Source organism: Gymnodraco acuticeps, unplaced genomic scaffold (genome assembly GCF_902827175.1).
Source record: "Gymnodraco acuticeps unplaced genomic scaffold, fGymAcu1.1, whole genome shotgun sequence".
Lineage (NCBI taxonomy): Eukaryota > Metazoa > Chordata > Actinopteri > Perciformes > Bathydraconidae > Gymnodraco > Gymnodraco acuticeps.
The window spans coordinates 497,765-517,636 of record NW_022991569.1 but is presented as its reverse complement, the minus strand read 5'-3'; the positions used below and the strand labels follow the sequence as shown (position 1 = coordinate 517,636).

General features: G+C 45.9%; 1 protein-coding gene across 1 annotated transcript in view; it reads right to left on the bottom strand.

Annotated features, from left to right (window-relative positions):
- LOC117533583 (RNA binding protein fox-1 homolog 1-like) overlaps positions 1 to 19,872 on the bottom strand; it is a 380,569-nt gene that overhangs the window by 46,940 nt on the left and 313,757 nt on the right. The window contains 1 exon segment of the mRNA XM_034197413.1: positions 4,714 to 4,778. Coding sequence (XP_034053304.1) covers positions 4,714 to 4,778 — 65 coding nt within the window.

Sequence of the window (19,872 nt, the reverse complement as noted above, 5' to 3'; positions counted from 1 at the left end):
GAGTATGGATGGGTTTTCCTTCAGTTAGTGCACCCAGCCCTAGGAGTGTAACGGTATCCGTATTCGTCCCGTACCGTCACAGTTCGGACGTGACGGTTCGGTGCATGCAATCACATGACGAATACGCCTTTTTGTTACGAGTGGGAAAAAAGTCTGTCATTCAGGGCAGTATCCACTACACCAGGGGTGCCCAGACAGTCGATCTCGATCTCGCGATCGACTGGGAATCTCCCCGCGATCGACCGGTCGATCGCGGGGAGATTCCCAGTCGATCGCGAGATGTGTCTAAAAATTGAATAACAATATTCTGTTTTATCGTTAATGTCCTATAACATAATCTTCCCGTGCCAGAATAATGCACTTGAACGCACCAAAGCGTTGTGATTGGCCGGCGTGACCCCATGTGTGGGGGCGTGGCTGGTGGGCAGTGGGCACTATTTCGCTGACGTTGTCCGTGTCAACAGGAGTGACAGTCCGCACACACACAAGACCGCAATTATGGCAGAAGCAAAAAAGCCCAAAATATATCATTTTCACTCCGAGTGGGAGGATGATTATTTCTGTATCTATTCCAATTCAAAGTCCATCTGTCTCATCTACAATGCGAGCGTGGCTTTATCGAAGAAGGGTAATTTAGGAGCGGCATTTCAAAACAGTGCACAAACGCTACGAGACGGAATTCCCTCCTAATTCTGCCCTACGCTCCCAAAAGGGGAGGGGCCTGAAAGGACAGCTAAATGCACAGCACTCCATTTTCACCCGGCCCAACAACAAGAGCAAGGCTGCTACCATAGCATCTTATCGTGTCAGTCACGTTCTTGCGAAACACATGAAGTATTTCAAAGACGGCGAAGTTGTGAAAGAAGCATTCCTGGAGGCTGCCGACGGGCTTTTTGGGGATAGTAAAAATAACAGTAGCATTTCAACAGGTTTTTGATATAATAAAAACTCAAGTTAGATACCGTTATTAATCAGCTGTAAGTTTTAGTTTGTTTGAACTTATTCATTATAATTATTGTACAAAATTGTATAAGAATGCAAACTTAAATTGATACTTTTGAAGCAACACAATTTTTATATAATGGCAAAGAAAGGGTTCAGAGTATTTTCTTTTTTCCTGTGTCATATGTGGCAGCACTGTTCAATGTTTCTTGAAAACATTACCCACTGTAGTATGTGACATGTGAATAAACTCCAACTCTGTATCAACAACACTGTTGTGTAACTTCAGTTAAATACTTGTATGTGTGTAGATTAGAAAGAGGTAAGATAAAGGATCTGCAGTATTTTATGAAGTATACATCGTACAAAGGTCAGTTTTATACAAGTAGAAGTGTGTATTTACCTGGTAGTAGGCTGTCAGTAATGGCTACGCCTCTCTATTTGGACTGGTAGATCTTGTCAGACTGGCAACTTTAAAAGTAGCTCTCGGTTCAAAAAAGGTTGGGCACCCCTGCACTACACTATATATAATCCAGGGGGCGGTATTGCGCCTAAAAGCTGTTTGCCAGCCACCCTTAAATAACAAATGAAGAAGAAGAAGAAAACAACAAAACGAACAAAATACAAGAAGAAGAAAAGTTAGTATGGCGAGTTCAGATAACACACAGGAGCTAGAATAACCACCTGCTTCTTTTAAATCAGCTGTGTGGGAACATTTCGGGTGGTGGATCGGACGAGGACGGTGTGGCTGCGTTGTTCGACAGCGGTGCGGTATGCTAATGGTAACACACGCCAAACATGCTAAATCATATCAGAAGGCATCACCCAGATTTGGCAATAACCGGAGCCCGGCAAAATACAGCAGCAGTTCAACAGCTTCTCCCCGCTGTTTTTAAGAAGCCAATAGACATGAAAGCCGAGAGACCAAAATAAATAACGGAAGCTTTTGGCATATGTTTTTCAACGACTATGCACCCTTATTTAATAGTGGAGGACCCGGCTTTTATTGATTGTGATTGAAAGTGATTGAAACACCATCTTATTATTTATTTTGTAATATTTTCAAGACATTCTTTTTAGTTTTACAGCTTATTGAACCTTTATGTTTGACATCAGCCATTATACTGTAGATAATATGGCCATCTGAGTGTGTGTGGTACTGTTTGTTTTTAACTGTTCTCCACCCTCTTGGACCCCCCCCAAAGCCCCTTCCCCCTCCTCCCTTCTGTCAAGCGACTTTGTTAACCACTTTGAAAAAAAGGTTGATGATATTCGCTCTTCTTTTTCTGACTCACCTCTACTCACCGCTGGGTCACCAGACCCTCCTTTCACCCACACACTAACCTCCTTTTCCCCTCTCTCTCCAAGTGAGGTTCTTACCCTCATTACCTCTGCCCGTCCTACCACCTGTCCTCTGGACCCTATCCCCTCAAACCTCCTTCAGACTATCGCTCCTGATATTCTACCATTTCTCACCCATTTCATCAACACTTCTCTAACTTCTGGTCACTTTCCAAACAGTCTCAAGGAGGCAAGAGTAAACCCTCTCCTAAAGAAACCCACTCTCAACCCGTCTGATGTTATAAACTACAGGCCTGTCTCTCTCCTCCCGTTCCTGTCTAAAACACTTGAACGCGCTGTCTTTAAACAACTCTACTGTTATCTCCATCAGAACAATCTTTTGGATCCGCACCAGTCTGGTTTCAAGGCAGGTCACTCAACATAAACTGCCCTCCTTGCTGTCTCTGAGGAACTGCACACGGCTAAAGCAGCCTCCCTCTCCTCTGTCATCATCCTTCTGGACCTGTCTGCTGCATTCAACACAGTGAATCACCAGATCCTCCTTCACACTCTTCAAAAACTTGGAGTTTCAGGCTCTGCACTTTCCCTCCTCACCTCATAGCTCAAAGACCGTACCTACAGGGTAACTTGGAGAGGGTCCGAGTCCGACCCTTGTCAATTAACTACAGGGGTCCCTCAGGGCTCTGTTCTTGGTCCCCTCCTCTTCTCCCTGTACACAAACTCGCTCGGATCAGTCATTAGCCCGCATGGTTTTTCTTACCACTGCTACGCTGACGACACCCAATTGACATCTCTCAGTGGATGTCTGATCATCACCTCCAGCTCAACCTTGACAAGACTGAACTGCTTTTCCTTCCGGGAAAAGATTGTCCCACTCTTGACTTAACAATCAACATCGGCACCTCTATTGTTTCCCCGACTCAGACTGCAAGGAATCTGGGTGTGACCCTAGATAACAACTGGTCCTTCACTGCAAACATCGCTGCTACAACCCGCTGCTGCAGATACACGCTTTACAACATCAGGAGAATACGTCCCCAGCTGACCCAGAAAGCGACGCAGGTTCTGGCCCAGGCTCTCGTCATCTCACGCCTAGACTACTGCAACTCCCTCCTGGCTGGTCTACCTGCATGTGCCATCCGACCTCTGCAGCTCATCCAGAATGCTGCGGCTCGTCTGGTCTTCAACCTTCCTAAATTCTCCCACACCACGCCGCTCCTCCGCTCCCTTCACTGGCTTCCGGTAACTGCTAGAATCCACTTCAAGACACTGGTACTTGCGCACCATGCTGCGAATGGAGCCCTTCCTACATCCAGGACATGGTTAAACAGTACACCCCAGCACGTGCACTCCACTCTGCATCAGCCAAACAGCTCGCTGCACCCGCACTGCGAGGGGGACCCAAGTTCCCATCAGCAAAAACACGTGGGTTTGCTATCCTGGCTCCAAAATGGTGGAATGAGCTCCCCATTGAAATCAGGACAGCAGATTGCTTACACATCTTCCGGGGGAGACTGAAAACTCATCTCTTACGACTCCACTTCGATCGATAGAACTATTAACAAAGCACTTATATACTAATAAAGGGCTGGCTTATCTAAAGCCAGTTGAGTAGCACTTGAAATGTTTTTGCTCTTTGAAACCTGATGTACTTTATGATTCTGTTTTCTTCAAGTTTGTATCTTGTTGGTCGAACGCACTTATTGTAAGTCGCTTTGGATAAAAGCGTCAGCTAAATGCAATGTAATGTAATGTAAAAAAAAGGTTCCTTATTTTTTAAACTGAAACTTGCACTACTGTTCAAAATAAATAAAAAACAAACCTGGAATTATGCATTTGGGACTTTTTTTTGCTTTTCCTTGTTGTACCGAACCCGTACCGAACCGTGACCCCCAAACCGAGGTACATTCCAAACCGTGAATGCTGTGAACCGTTAGACCCCTACCCAGCCCCATTTCTAGGAAACAAGTTGAAATTATGCATAGTCTGCACATGGCTCCTACAGTATAGGTGTAAATGGAAATATTGTAATATATATATATATATATATATACTAAATATTGCAACTAAAAAGCTTGGTTAAGGTAAGCAAAGGGTCAGGGTTAGGGTTAGAGAAGGGTTAGGGTATGGATGCATATTCAGCAACCGGACTCTAACCCGCTCATCTTACCCCACTCTCCCTTACTGTAAATGTATTCAATTAGTTGTTAAATAAAGTTTTGCTGTAGCTGAAGCAAGAGTGAATTAATATTTTTCTTAATTTCTGTACATTTCTGTTAAAAAGCATGCATGAATTACAAAGGATTTTCAGTGTGAGGGTTAGGGTTACTAAGTCAGTGTAACTGTGAAATGATACCATGATGATAGTCCGGTCTGTTGGTCATGATATCTGATTTTGACCTTTAAATATAATAATAATGACAATGGTAATAATTTACATTTTGATGTGTCATTGAGTTAAAATCTTACCTGTCACTGTATGCAGCAGCTGTGGCAGCAGTAGGCTGGGCATATCTGTAGGCAGCGTAACCACCCTGAAAACACACACACACACACACACACACACACACACACACACACACACACACACACACAGAATACAAATTGTGAATTCAGTGTCATACTCTCAAATTGTTTTCTACTGTACTAAACGCCAGACACAGCGACAAAGACTGTAATACATCTATTTTTGTCAAATGTACCAGATACTAGTATATCAATTATGATATTATGAACTAATTATAAAAATGTTGTCTTACAGTATGTGCGTGCTATCTCTTCCCTAACACCTAAATAAATAACTACGTGAATTTTCATGTGAAATATTTGTTTTCTTTCTAAAAGATAAACCGCTAGAAATGTAAAGGTGGCCTCTGACCAAGCCTTTTAATAAAGGTATTTATTATTTGGTCTTCCTGCCTTTGGGTCCACCTGCTCCTCTACCACACAGTGTCACCTACATCCCTAACATTTGGATTATGAGGTAATGTTCACCCTATGGATAAGTGCATATGCTTTCAAAAGCCAGCTGAAATGTAATTATTCCATGCTTATCTTAATTTCTGAAAAATGGTGTGTAAGTATTTGAAGTGCCTGTTTTCTCTTAGTGTATGTGGGGTCAGATGTATTGGTGTTTGTCAGCATTATGTCACGCTGTAGTGCTGACATGGTGCTGCATACTGCACGACAGTACGGTGAAGCGTCAGCTGATACACTGAGAGAACACTGCTGATCATTGTCTTTCACATCCTTACAAGCCCCAGCTCTCAGAGTGTTTATCACAGATGGTATTGTGATCTGTATGTGTATGACATTTATTTTCTCTATTTTGTTTTATTATTTAAGCCTTTGTACATTACTTTGTTATATCCTTTTTTTTGTTCAAGATTTCCAACAAAAGTCCTTGGCTATAAATATCAAAGCCATAAACCCTGGTTCACCCTGGGGCTTTGTGATTTAAGTTTTACATTTCTGTTACAATAATTGATTATAGGGCTGCACGATTTTAAATTAGTTTTGACATATTTTGCAATTGCTTACGGGATTGATCATTTGGGGATTTTTTTAAGAGGATCTGTACCAAACAAAGATTTTAATTTATATTAGGTCTTCAGAAAAATAATTGTAGTCTGGGACATCAAATCATTACCAAAATATTTAGAATACTATTTACACATATTTTTCCTTTTGATCAAATGTTAGTTGTTCAGCGGTGATTGATTACTTTTGGAAATATTGGTTTCCACTTAATGTTAGCCTTTTACCCAGAAATCAGTTTCATCATCAGTTTAAGTTCAACTTTTGGACTTGAGTCAAACTCCTGTAATGAAACTTGTCTTGACAAAATCAAACCATGTTCTTTTGAAACTGTGTACAAACTGCCAATATATTCTGGAGTGTATTTTGTTCTGTGTGTCTTTATGCTGTATATGTGACTACTTGGTGAATTTTGCTCTCTATGTTTAGACGTTGTAAGCTGTCTCTGCCATCATGGATGAAACCTTAAGAAAGCTACATATGGTTATTCATTTGAACCAGCACTTTGGTGTATGGTGGAGATCTGCTCACTCTTTCTTGTCATTAGATGTATGCTGTTATATTACAGCTTGGTAGACCGTTTGCCTTTAAATGCATGCACGGCTGGGGGGGTTCCAGTGCCCCTGTAACACTGTGCTTGGACCTCCTTGTAGCCCCCCTCCAAAAGAATAAACCATTATAATATATAATGAGTTGTAACCTGACATAGTGGGGGGGGGGGCTGCACAATTGACCTAGAACTGCCACTGTTAAACGGCACACACTGTAGCTGAGAACCCCTCCCTTAATTTATTATAAAACAAAAGCTATTTTTTCTATCTTCCAGACTCAGTGACAACTCCAGCACTCCTCACATAATTTCACCCCCCCAGCCCTGCTCTACGACAGTGAGTCTGTCCTGACATGAGCCATGTATTATTATTATCACAATAAACTGTGAGGCCAGTAAGTGATGCTCAGAGTGATGATGGGCCGCGGCAGGAAGATGAACAGGTTGACCTGCGATTGTCACCAGACACTGTCACTGCTGACTGAGTCACTAATGACAATCCCACAGCTGTGTGTGTGTGTGTGTGTGTGTGTGTGTGTGTGTGTGTGTGTGTGTGTGACTGAGTTGTGTGTGTGTGCTTATGGTCAAGGTTTGGCCACTCTACACGCTCAATCTCACACAGGGAAGCTTTCAATCCATCACATTTGCTGAATCATTGAAGTAAAGAGAGGACGGTCCGTCCATTTTCACTGACTTAAAGGACACCTATCATGCTATATTTTAACAATATATTGTAGGGCCATACCTATATAAAGTATATAAATATAGTTTTTTATTCAAAATACCAAACAGATCCTGCATTTTAGCCATGCCTCATTTCGCTCTATTTGCTCTTTCCAGCGCTGTTTTTGCAGGGGGCTGATTCTGTGAGCTGCAGCTGACCACGCCCCCCTGCAGGAGAGGGGAGCGTGCTCTGAGATCAGCTGCTAGGCTGCAGCGGGGATAAGAGGGGGAGAAAAAGAGATCTCCGTCCTCCGTGTTTTATTCTTATAGAAGTAAGAAGAGAAGTAACGGGGCAGAAACCCTCCTTTTTACGCAGCGGTCCAGACATAGACATCAAACGGCGACACATATTCAGTTGGCAGTTCCTTTGGCATTAGGGCAGGGATATCTAGATACTTTCCAAGGTTTGACATAATGAATTGTGCTACTTTTAAAGCAAGCAACGACATTTTCAAATCTGTAATCAAAAAGTTACTCAAAAACACTATCGAAGCAGTTCCTGCCGTTACTACGTTAGTTCAAACAGTAACAACGGACTATTTTTCTTAGCGGATGCATGTCAATTGAAATCAATACAACTATTTTTTAAATCAATAAAATCATTTTCTAAATCCATAAAAGCATTTCAATTAATATTGGGAGTCATGTCGTTACTTTGTCGAGAATGTGGCCATGTAATAAGCGGGATAATGTACACATTGCATAATGTGCCTTCATGCCGATCTAGATCCCTCCACTTCACGTCGGGCTCCTGATCAGCCTGTCGGTGTTCTTTTCCCCATAATGACCGCTTCGCTGCACATTATCCCCTACATATTACATTACATTACATTGCATTTAGCTGACGCTTTTATCCAAAGCGACTTACAATAAGTACATTCGACCAGGAAGACACAACCTTGAAGAAAACAGAATCATATAAGTACATCAGGTTTCATAGAGCCAAACATTTCAAGTGCTACTCAACTGGCTTTAGATAAGCCAGTCCTTTATTAGTATAAAAGTGCTTCGTTAATAGTTCTAACGCTCGAAGTGGAGTCGAAAGAGATGATTTTTCAGTTTGCGCCGGAAGATGTGCAAGCTATCTGCCGTCCTGATGTCAATGGGGAGCTCATTCCACCATCTTGGAGCCAGGACAGCAAACCCACGTGTTTTCGCCGATGGGAACTTGGGTCCCCCTCGCAGCGAGGGCGCAATGAGTCGTTTGGCTGATGCAGAGCGTAGTGCACGCGCTGGGGTGTACGGTTTAACCATGTCCTGGATGTAGGAAGGGCCAGATCCATTCGCAGCATGGTAAGCAAGTACCAGTGTCTTGAAGTGGATTCTAGCAGTTACCGGAAGCCAGTGAAGGGAGCGGAGGAGCGGAGTGGTGTGGGAAAATGTAGGAAGGTTGAAGACCAGACGAGCCGCTGCATTCTGGATGAGCTGCAGAGGTCGGATGGCACATGCAGGTAGACCAGCCAGGAGGGAGTTGCAGTAGTCTAGGCGTGAGATGACGAGAGCCTGGACCAGAACCTGAGTCGCTTTCTGAGTCAGCTGGGGACGTATCTTCCTGATGTTGTAAAGCGTGTATCTGCAGCAACGGGTTGTAGCAGCGATGTTTGCAGTGAAGGACAGGTTGTTATCTAGGGTCACACCCAGATTCCTTGCAGTCTGAGTCGGGGAAACAACTGAGGTGCCGATGTTGATTGTTAGGTCAAGAGTGGGACAATCTTTTCCCGGGAGGAAGAGCAGCTCAGTCTTGTCAAGGTTGAGCTTGAGGTGGTGAGCAGACATCCACTGAGAGATGTCAGCTAGACAAGCAGAGATGCGTGCAACGACCTGGGTCTCTGAGCGGGGAAAGGACAGAATTAATTGGGTGTCGTCAGCGTAGCAGTGGTAAGAAAAACCATGCGGGCTAATGACTGATCCGAGCGAGTTTGTGTACAGGGAGAAGAGGAGGGGACCAAGAACAGAGCCCTGAGGGACCCCCGTAGTTAATTGACAAGGGTCGGACTCAGACCCTCTCCAAGTCACCCTGTAGGTACGGTCTTTCAGGTATGAGGTGAGGAGGGAAAGTGCAGAGCCTGAAACTCCAAGTTTTTGGAGAGTGCGAAGGAGGATCTGATGATTCACCGTGTCGAATGCAGCAGACAGGTCCAAAAGTATGATGACAGAGGAGAGGGATGCAGTTTTGGCAGTGTGCAGTTCCTCCGTGACAGCAATGAGAGCAGTTTCTGTGGAGTGACCTGCCTTGAAACCAGACTGGTGCGGATCCAGAAGGTTGTTCTGATTGAGATAACAGGAGAGTTGTTTAAAGACAGCGCGTTCAAGTGATTTAGACAGGAACGGGAGGAGAGAGACAGGCATGTAGTTTATAACATCAGACGGGTTGAGAGTGGGTTTCTTTAGGAGAGGGTTTACTCTTGCCTCCTTGAGACTGTTTGGAAAGTGACCAGAAGTTAGAGAAGTGTTGATGAAATGGGTGAGAAACGGTAGAATATCAGGAGCGATAGTCTGAAGGAGGTTTGAAGGGATAGGGTCCAGAGGACAGGTGGTAGGGCGGGCAGAGGTAATGAGGGTAAGAACCTCACTTGGAGAGAGAGGGGAAAAGGAGGTAAGTGTGTTGGTGGAAGGAGGGTCTGGTGACCCAGCGGTGAGTAAAGGTGAGTCAGAAAAAGAAGAGCGAATATCATCAACCTTTTTTTCAAAGTGGGTAACAAAGTCGCTTGACAGAAGTGAGGAGGGGGGAGAAGCTTTTGGAGGGTCCAAGAGGGTGGAGAAGATGGAAAATAGTTTTTTAGGATTGGAATAGGAAGATTGGATCTTATCTTGAAAGAAAGTGCTTTTTGCCTGAGAGATCGCAGAGAAAGAGGAGAGGAGAGCTTGATAGGTTAGGAGGTCGTCACGGTGTTTGGATTTCCACCATTTCCGCTCTGCTGCCCTAAGGACGGTTCTATTAGCACGCAGTGCATAATTTAGCCAGGGAGCAGGAGGGGACTGACGAGCCTGCCGAGATGTCAGAGGACAGAGCGAGTCCAGAGTGGATGAGAGAGTAGAGAGGAGAGTTTCTGCAGCAGAGTTTGGAGGCAGGAGTTGGAACGAATCAGAGGAAGGGAGGGCTGAGAGCACCGACGAGGCAAAGGTAGAGGGGGAGAGGGAGCGAAGGTTACGGCGTACAAGTGTAGGATGGGAAGAGATTAGTTTGTTATGTTTGGAAAGGGATAGAGAGAATGAAATGAAGAAGTGATCGGATGTGTGGAGCGGGTTTACAGAGAGGTTAGAAGTAGCGCAGTTCCTTGAGAATATGAGATCAAGGACATTGCCAGCTTCATGAGTCGGTGGGGACGGAGACAGTGAGAAAGCAAAGGCGGTTAACAGAGATGTTAGTTTGTCTATCTTCCCCGTCTGGAGGTTGAAGTCTCCGAGAAGTACAGCGGGAGGACCAGTTTCAGGGATGAGTGAGAGGAGATTATCTAATTCCTCCAAGAAGTCCCCCAAGGCACCTGGTGGACGGTAGAGAATAACAATGGTTAACTGTATAGGATGGGTTACTGTGACGGCATGGAACTCAAAGGTGGAAGGAGTGAAGTTAGGTAGCTTGAAGAGGGAAAAGCTCCATTTGGGAGAGAGCAGGAGACCAGTGCCACCTCCTCTGCCAGTGGGTCTGGGTGTATGGGAGAAGGAATATGCAGTGGAGAGAGCTGCTGGGGTGGATGTGTTGGATGGAGTAATCCAGGTCTCAGTGAGAGCAAGGAAATCCAGAGACTGCAGGGAGGCGTAGCCAGAGATGAAGTCAGCCTTAGGAACAGCTGACTGGCAGTTCCACAGGCCACCTGAAACTAGATGTTGGATCTCAGTGGAGCATGTGGGATAGACGAGAGCAGGCCGGTTATATCGATTACGAGATACACGGGGCCAGTGATAATTGCGAGAAGACACATGAACAGGAATGGAGAAAATACACATGATTATAGCATGAGGGGCTAAACAACAAAATAAAATGAAACAAAATAGAAAATAAAAACACCAGCGATACTTAGCTCAATCAAAGTAGGATTTGCCTCCTCTTTGCCTCCCTCGTGACTCCTGTAGGACTCCAATGTCTTTGTCAGTCTTACTCCTGTAGGACTCCAATGTCTTTGTCAGTCTTACTCCTGTAGGACTCCAATGTCTTTGTCAGTCTTCGGCTGTCTGACGCTGAAGCTGACGCTCCAGGAAAGTGATACCTAAAAATGGACGCCTGATTGCTCAGTTCTCACAGCTGTAGGGGCACGCCCCTCTAATTAGTTAACTATCACATATGATTATATAGAGTCATTATTCATTTGTTTTAAAGCAGGAGGCGCAAACGCTTGCCTCGGGGAGGGAGAAAAAGAGCCACAGCAGAGAATAAACAGAAGGGCAACCATGGCAACCAATGCAAGGGAAGTCTTCTTCGCTGCTTTTGTGGCAGACTACAGCGCCACTTACAGGCCTGGCATATGTACTACAGCGTCTCCAGCGCTTTCGAGCGGCAATGGCCGGCCGTGGCCCAACCTCTCATTCCCCTGATAGGTGGATAATTGACCAATAGCCGTAGCACCACCGTCCTGACGTCAGTAAAGTGTTCAAATCTGGATCAGTCTCTATCAGATCCATTGCAGCCCCTTTTTTTTAGAGATTTGGCTAAGGAGGAAAAGAGAGAGGGTTGTGTTTTCTGACACTTGGTGAGTTCCCTGGAACACCGGGGACACATATTCATGTATAAAAGACGTACAAACGTGCATTTTGCATGATAGGTCCCCTTTAAGTATTCAGCACAGGACCAACACGGGGAATTATATTCTGCTGGGTGAAGTTCATGGAGCACTATAATTCTTCTGATGTGTCTATTTTTCTGTGTGTTGGTTTCACAAAAACAAGGTAATAATTTATTGTAAGCATTGTTATTTCTAGTCTAGTAAAGACTGGTTGTAGGGTATTGCACTTTTGGTTGCCTCCTGTCTGTGGTTAACACCCCCTGAAGAGATTTTCATGTTTTATTCTTTGACATCAAAAAGTCAGTAAATACCCTTTCCGGTTAATTTCTGAAGCTTTACGTGTCATAAAAACAGCAGTTGATAACAAATGACTAAATGAGACGACTAAACGTCATCACAACAAACATTAGCCGTCTTTAGCCTAGCGGTGGTGATGAGCAGCCATGCGACTGTTAGTGTATATAGTTTGTTTAAAGCATAACATTAGCTTTTTACTTCTTGCAATTGCATTTATGCATTGAAATACCTAACAATGGTGGTAATATGTGGAAATTACCACGCTGAAAAAACGTTCTCAGTATCTCAAAATCTGTGTTTTTCTGCGAAATGGAAAAATCCAATGGAAAAATCCCATTGCTTTTTGTTGAACTCAGGCAATGCTTACTTCTGGGTTGGCCTACAAAAGTACGTCATCACTGCACCACTCTATTAATACGGATCACTGCCACACACTTGTAATCCACTGAATGAACTCAGTGCCCTCTCTCCCTGCAGGAACTGACAATAAGTACATGGCCTTGTACTTATCAAATATAAGATTGCCTCCAGAGAAGGTTTCACAATCAGCAGATGGATTTATTAGGTGATCGATTGAATAAAAAAACGTATATCTGACGTTAGCCTGTATACTTCTACAAGACAAAGGAACTGCACCAGAGACGACTTGAAAGCGGACTAAGACCTTTTGAAGCAGTCTTGGTTTAATTTGGTGTCTGGTTTTAACCAGCAAAGACATGATTTGAAGCAGCCTGTTCCTTTATAAAATCCTAGGTAAACAACATTGGGTCCTATGTGTGACATTACCTGTCCCATAAAACATATTCACTAAATGGAAATAAAGGGGGTTCCTATGATAAGCTGAGCATTAATAGTTTTCCTCAGGACAAAATGGTTGTTTAGCTGGGTTACGTGTTGTACCACATCAGATGTCATTTAGCTGACATTTTTATCCAAAGCAACTTACATACACTTCAATATCGTAGACATGCCAATTTGGGGTTAAGTATCTTGCCCAATGACACATTGACATGCTGACTGCAGGGGCGGGGGATCGAGCCACTGACCCTCTGATTGGTAGATACTCCTTTTTCTCCTTGAGCCACAGCAGTCTGTATGTGTGTCTATTTGGAGCTCTAAACTGACAGTTCACTTGTTGGACTGTCCCTCCCAGACATTTATAAACTCACTAGCCAACTGAGGATTTCATTGATTTTGATTCCTGTATTCCTGTTTGATTACAAAATTGCTTGATTATGGCAAAGAAAAATGTCAGTCACACACAGCATTCACCCATTCAACCACATTTATACTGAAGACCAACTGCTCATCAGGAGAGATGAACACTCACACACCGTTGGCTGTGCATCTGGAGCAATTAGGGGTTCAGTATCTTGCCCAAGGACACTTTGACATAACTGCAGGCCGGGCTACTGAGCCTCTGATTGGTTGGAGACCGCTCTACCCCCTGAGCCTAAATCCATGCACAGATTAATAAACCACGTTCCCATAATATTAAACCTCACACTGATTAATAATCTGTACAGGCTAGTAACCTATACAGCAGGGGTAGGCAAGTAAGTTTGGCCGTGGGCCAATTTTTTGCTGAGCCGCAAGATGGCGGGCCAGAACATAATCAAAGCCTAATTCAAGGAATTGATTTTGGTAAGAGGGCGCAGCGCCCCTGTTACCCGGTTCAGAAAAAACTCTGATATCGCTGATAAGCCTCCCCATCAACACTCTGATGCGCAGTCAGATCCGCTGATTGGTTCACTGATGATATAGGCGCCCAATCCAGAGCCTCTGGCTAGACCCGCCCAGGCTCGTCCTCTCCAGCCCCATTTCAGCCCCAAAGCCAGGGCTATTATCTGTATTTTAACAGACTTATCTTTTAAATTGAGGTGTATTTATTGTTCTCTTCAAAGTTTATTTTTCTCTGAAATTGTAGGGAGGATGGTCCTCCCTTTCCTCAATGGACGAGCCTCCACTGAGTAAAGTAGAGTTATTAACTAGGTAGCAGTGTTATTTAACATACTTTTATTCTGATAAGTATTGTCAAGTTCTCTGGGTTTTTGGCATTTATTTGAGTGTTTGCCCACATTTGAGAGGCTTAAGGGACAACTGGAATCCTTTTTCCTTTTCTTTATTTCAACTTTTCAAGGACACATTAGGATTCTTTCAGGTTGAAAACCTTTAAAAAATACCAAAGGACAAAATAAATCAATTACAGCAGTTTTGCTTTGCAATTTAATATATTATAACCTAAATTAATCAGTAACCAAGTATTTTACTCAAACTCAATGTATTTAATAGTTAAATAAGTACTTTAATTGACCTGGTTCCCCCCAACCACACATTTGCCATATGTGACCCGCTCTATCGAAATCAGTCGAAAGTTGCAACGGCTCATTTCAAAATAAACGTGGATTTGCGTAAAAAAATAGTTTTTCGGGGTTCGGGTGTTTTGTTTAATTTTAAATAAACAAAGTCTTGGTTTTCAGAATATGACATTTTTATTTCCAAAATCACACTATAAATACATGTTTGAAGCTTGAAAAGGGAAGATGACAGCTCTCCCTCCACTCTGCTCTTCCACAGCGCCGCTTCCCCTCCCTCCGCTGACATTATGAATGTAAGCGGATATGTCGGGACAGAATTTATTTTACAGGACAAATTTGAAACTTACCGGTCATGTTTCAATAATAATAATAAGAATGGTGTAGCAGAGTTTCCGTTAGCAGGTAATCACCGGACTAGGACCGGATATGCTGATGTTTAAAACTCAGTTAATGGGGCTCATTTTTATATTGCTTCAGTTTATAATCGTTACAGATCAACAAATTCAGATTTATTTTTCAATAAATGATTCCACAAACAACAAACAACATAATTATTACATTCAAACAAACTCCTTTTAGTAGATGAAGTACATTATTCAAAAGTACATTAACTTTGAATAATAACACGGGAGAAACGGATGCTCTCTTTTCCCCTCTCCCTCCCTCTCTCTCCTGACAGCCCGTCAGTTTCTCATGCAGCTCGCTAAACAGTGGGCGGGGCTTCAGGTGATCATGCAGAGCTGCGTGTCTCCATCAGACTCAGCAGCTGATCTGATCTCTCTCTCGGTCTGGTTACACTTCACTCGCGTTTATGTCCATATCGATCAGATCCAGCTCTCCTGATCGGCCTTTATAGAGAGCACCGATCAAACTATTAAGAGTGAATATCGGCCGATAATAACCGGCGGCCGATAATGACCGGCGGCCGATCGATCGGCGGCTAACGGAAACCCTGATGTGTCGGTCCTATGTTGTAAAAAACAAAAACAAAAAAAATCAAAATAATATTTTATTTTTGATTCTCAAAATTACGGGCCAAATATTATTGCTGGCGGGCCAACAATGGCCCGCGGGCCGCCTGTTGCCGACCCATGCTATACAGCATTGTGACAACAGCCCAGTTTTTAATAATTTATCTATGCAAATCCTGTTTAATTATTCTAAAAAGAGACGCAGTTCTATAATATATATAGCAATAATAAATTATCATGTTTATTTTGTTGCATAGCTGTGCATAAGCTGCTCTTAGTTTACTTTTGTGTGCCTTGTGCGTGGAAATGTTTCCAGGGATGTACTGCAGGCACTCTTCAGAATATTTTTCAAACTTTTTCAAATAAAAAATACATTTACTCACTCGAGTCTAGACTAACATCATGAGTGAATGGTTTGGAATACTGATAATAGAGCCTGCACTTTGTGCTTATTTGTAATTGTTGAATAAAGAATACAGTAGATTTTGGATCAAGTTGTACCATCATGAATTAAAATGTCATCAATGTATGAGTTTCCTAAATAATCCTTTCGTCAAATTCCTTTCTCCACATGTGATGGGAATATAGTGGTGCAGGAATGACTCCTAAAAACAGGAAATGAGCGTTTTACAACTTTCAGTTCACTTGTCTCGAAGTCAACTTTTGTTTTTGGAACTCTGAAATAACGTTGGGTTACGTATGGTAACCCTTGTTATATTAGCACAGGCAGAGCCCTCTACTGGACTCTATGGGTACTACCTTACCCTGCGAGCATTCTCCCACTGAGACTTCTATAGACGTAGCCGGCCTTGGGCGGGCCTACCTGAATGCGCGCGCATCACACCGTATAAAAGGAGGCCTCACCTCCTGACTATCATCCTACACCTCTCTTCAGCGAGCGGAATAGGACAGACAGTGCCCTGGGTAGAGGGCTCCGCCTGTGCTAATATAACAAGGGTTACCATACGTAACCCAACGTTATATCTCTCACAGGCTCCGCACTCTACTGGACTCTATGGGTACAGTGGGTGGAGCCGCGATGTATACGCGCACTGTCGTCCAACAACAATATTCCACCCTACTGCCCCTGACCGGCCTTTATGGTCAGCAGCTGCTGCCCCACATTCTCCTTTAACCCGGTTGTAACCGAGGAGAAATCTGGGCTGTGGCTGACAGAGCACACCCTGCTGCGCTTACCTCGCAGAAAGTGTGCTCAAAAAACAGTGCCGGGGGACCCCCCCCCCCGCCCATAGACAGATGGGGAGAGCCCCCTCGGCCCCGAATGGGCTTACTACACGCCTGCCTCCCTGAATCCCTAAGGATAACAGGGAGAGCGTCAGAGCCCACGTCCCACACTCAAACACTGACCCTGTGCAGAGTGTGTGGACTAAAGTGTGGAGGGCTACCCCCCTCCTGCCTCTCGACAGGAGGAGAGTAGTCCTCCAGCCATGTAAGGGCCCAGTGCGCCCCCCCGCCCCTCCCGGGACCCTCAGAAGGCCCGAGAACAGCGAAGGCGCATTACGTCCGGGGAGGGGGTCAGATGCCAACTGACCCACAACCCCCCTCCCCCCTACCAGTCCTGTGTTGCCCCCGCCAGCACAGACGAGGAGAAAGAGCCCGACATGTCCAAGAGATAAAACCTTATGAAGGGGCCTGGCGTCGACCAAGACGCCGCTGTGCATATATCCTCCACACTCACACCGTTGAATAAGGCTGTTGACGCAGCCACAGCCCGTGTGGAGTGTGCACGAACCCCCGTGGGGCAGGCTCTCCCTGCCTGTCCGTAGGCATGTGCAATGCACTCGCAGAGCCAGCCTGCCAGGCATTTATTGGACAGAGCTTTCCCTATCACCCCGCCCCCGAAGCACACGAACAGCTGTTCGGTACGTCTAAGGGCAGCCGTGCGCTCCACATAACATGCTAGCGCACGCACCGGGCAGAGGAGGTGCAGTTTAGCTTCCCTGGTCCCACCCTGGGGGGGAAGACTAAAACCCCCTAACTGAATAGCCCTTGACCTGAACGCACTCCTTAGGCTCTTGGGCACAAAGGAGGGGTTCGGTCTGAGTGTCGCGCCGCTCTGGTCACCTCGAATCTGTAAACAGCTCGGGTGCACCGACAGAGCAGTTAACTCGGACACTCTTTTGGCTGACGTTTAAGGCAAGAAGCAAAGCTGTTTTCCACGACAATGCTTTCAGAGAGGAGAGCTCCAGAGGCTCAAACGGCCCCGAGGCCAGAGCCTCGAGCACTAGGGGCAGGTCCCACTGTGGGGTGGAGGCGTGCACTACTGGGCGCAGCCTCCTGACCCCCTGTAAAAACCGCAACATCAGTGGTTGACTAAAGGCTGACCTGCCGCCAAATCCCTCATGTCAGGACGAGATGGCTGCTGCATACACTTTCACTGTTGAATGCGCAAGCCCTCTGTCCACCAGTAACTGTAAGAAGGATAAAATAGAGCCTAACTCACAAGATAGGGGCTCTATTCTCTGCTCCTCACACCATCGCTGGAATCCTAGCCACTTTGGCCTGTAACAGGCTGTGGTGGATCCAGCTCTAGCTGCCTGGATAGACTGAATAACACTATCAGACAATCCACCCTGTCTCAGCCTGTCCCTCTCAGGAGCCAAACCTGGAGAGGACGGCCGAGAGTGGGTAACGCCCCGATTGCACCTGCCTCTTGAGACATCGCCCCCCAGAACTGGGGAACCGTCCAGGGCTGGCCCACCTTCATCTGTGTCATCTCTGAGTACCACGGCGCCCCAACGCGATCCGGAGCCACTAGGATGACTGACAGACGTTCTCGCGTCACTCTCCCCAGGAGGGGGAGAATGAGACGCAGCGGTGGAAAGGCGTATAGCAGCTTCCTTGGCCATGGCTCGTGTGCAAACGCGTCCACCCCCAAGGGTGGGTCATCGCTCCGAGCCACGGAGAACCACAGGGCACAGTGGCTGTTTCGCCGGCTGGTGAACAGATCCACTTCCCTCTCCCGAACTGGGCCCAGATTTGCTTCACCACCCTCGGGTGAAGCACCCACTCGCATGGCAGGGGGCCGCTCCTCGACATGAGGTCGGCCCCTCTGTTCTCCAGTCCCGGGATATGGAGGGCTCTCAGAGATAACACCACCTCTGAAGCCCATACCCACAGTTCCTCTGCTGTGGTCAACAAGGCGGCAGATCGAACTCCGCCCTGCCTGTTGATGTAAGCCACTGTGGTGCTGTTGTCGCTCCTGACCATTACATGCCTCCCTTGAATTAGGGGCCTGAAATGCTGGAGGACTAATACTACCGCCCGTAGCTCTAGGAGGTTGCTGTGTCGAGACTCTGTTAGTGCCCAGCGCCCACCTATAGCGCTCTTCAGGCAGGTCCCTCCCCATCCTGTTCTGGATGCATCCGTGAACACTGTGATGTAGGAGGTCACCCGTCCCAGTGGAGACCCCCTCCGGAGGTGATCCGGAGAACCCCAAAACCGGAGGTTGCCCTCCACTGATGGGGGGATGGTCACCAGCCGCCGCCTGTGCCTCTTGGGATCCAAGCGCAGGCTGGAGAACCACCTCTGCAGGCGGCGCATATGTAGTAACCCTAACGGGACCACCATGTGAGCAGCCGCCATGAGACCCAATGTCTGCATGAAAGTAAAAGCTGTCACTGTTGCCCCCTGTCGCAGCCTGCGCACCCCCTGAAGAAGGGACGCACGTCTGCTCTCTGACAGGGTGGCGAGCGACGCGCCTGCATCGAGCACCACACCCAAATACAGCGCCCGTTGGTGAGGTATGGGGGTGCTCTTTTTCCAATTGATCGCAAAGCCCAATTTGGTCAGGTGTGTGATCAATTGTGCTGTGCAAAACATTGCCTGTTCCCGTGACCCAGCCATGACTATGAGGTCGTCTATGTAAAATAAAACTCTCATGCCGTGTGCGGCGCGCGCAGCGGTTGAAGCGCTGTGGCCACACATTTGCTGAATGTGCGTTGGGATAGGGAATAGCTGAACGGCAGCCTGTTGTACTCGTAGGCTATTCCCTGGAAGGCAAAACGCAGATACTTTCTGTGCTCTGGAGCAATTTCTACATGAAAGTACGCGTCTTTCAGGTCGATGGTGGTGAACCAATCGCCTGGCTGCACAAGCCCCAGTAACTATTTCATAGTTAACCTGCGGAATTTCCTGCAGGAAATGTGGCGATTCAGGCCGCTGAGATCTAGAATAGGTCTAAATTCCCCTGTCCTCCTGAGAACCAGGAAGTACATGGAATAAAGATCATTTTCTCTGTGCTGAGGATGCACAACAGACACAGCCTGTTTCTGCACCAGAGCCTGAATCCCTGCTGAGAGGAAACACATCTCCTCCTGGGAGGACAGATTTACCTCTCGCATGCCCATAAAAAGAGGTAAGTGTGGGACACCCACAAGACAGTGGTCCATGTGATACATTGGTACAGTGTATAGACATGTGGTACAGTGGGACGCTGCAAAACTGGAGTGAATGGCCCCGTTTCAGCGTCCTGTCCCTCCACCTTGTAA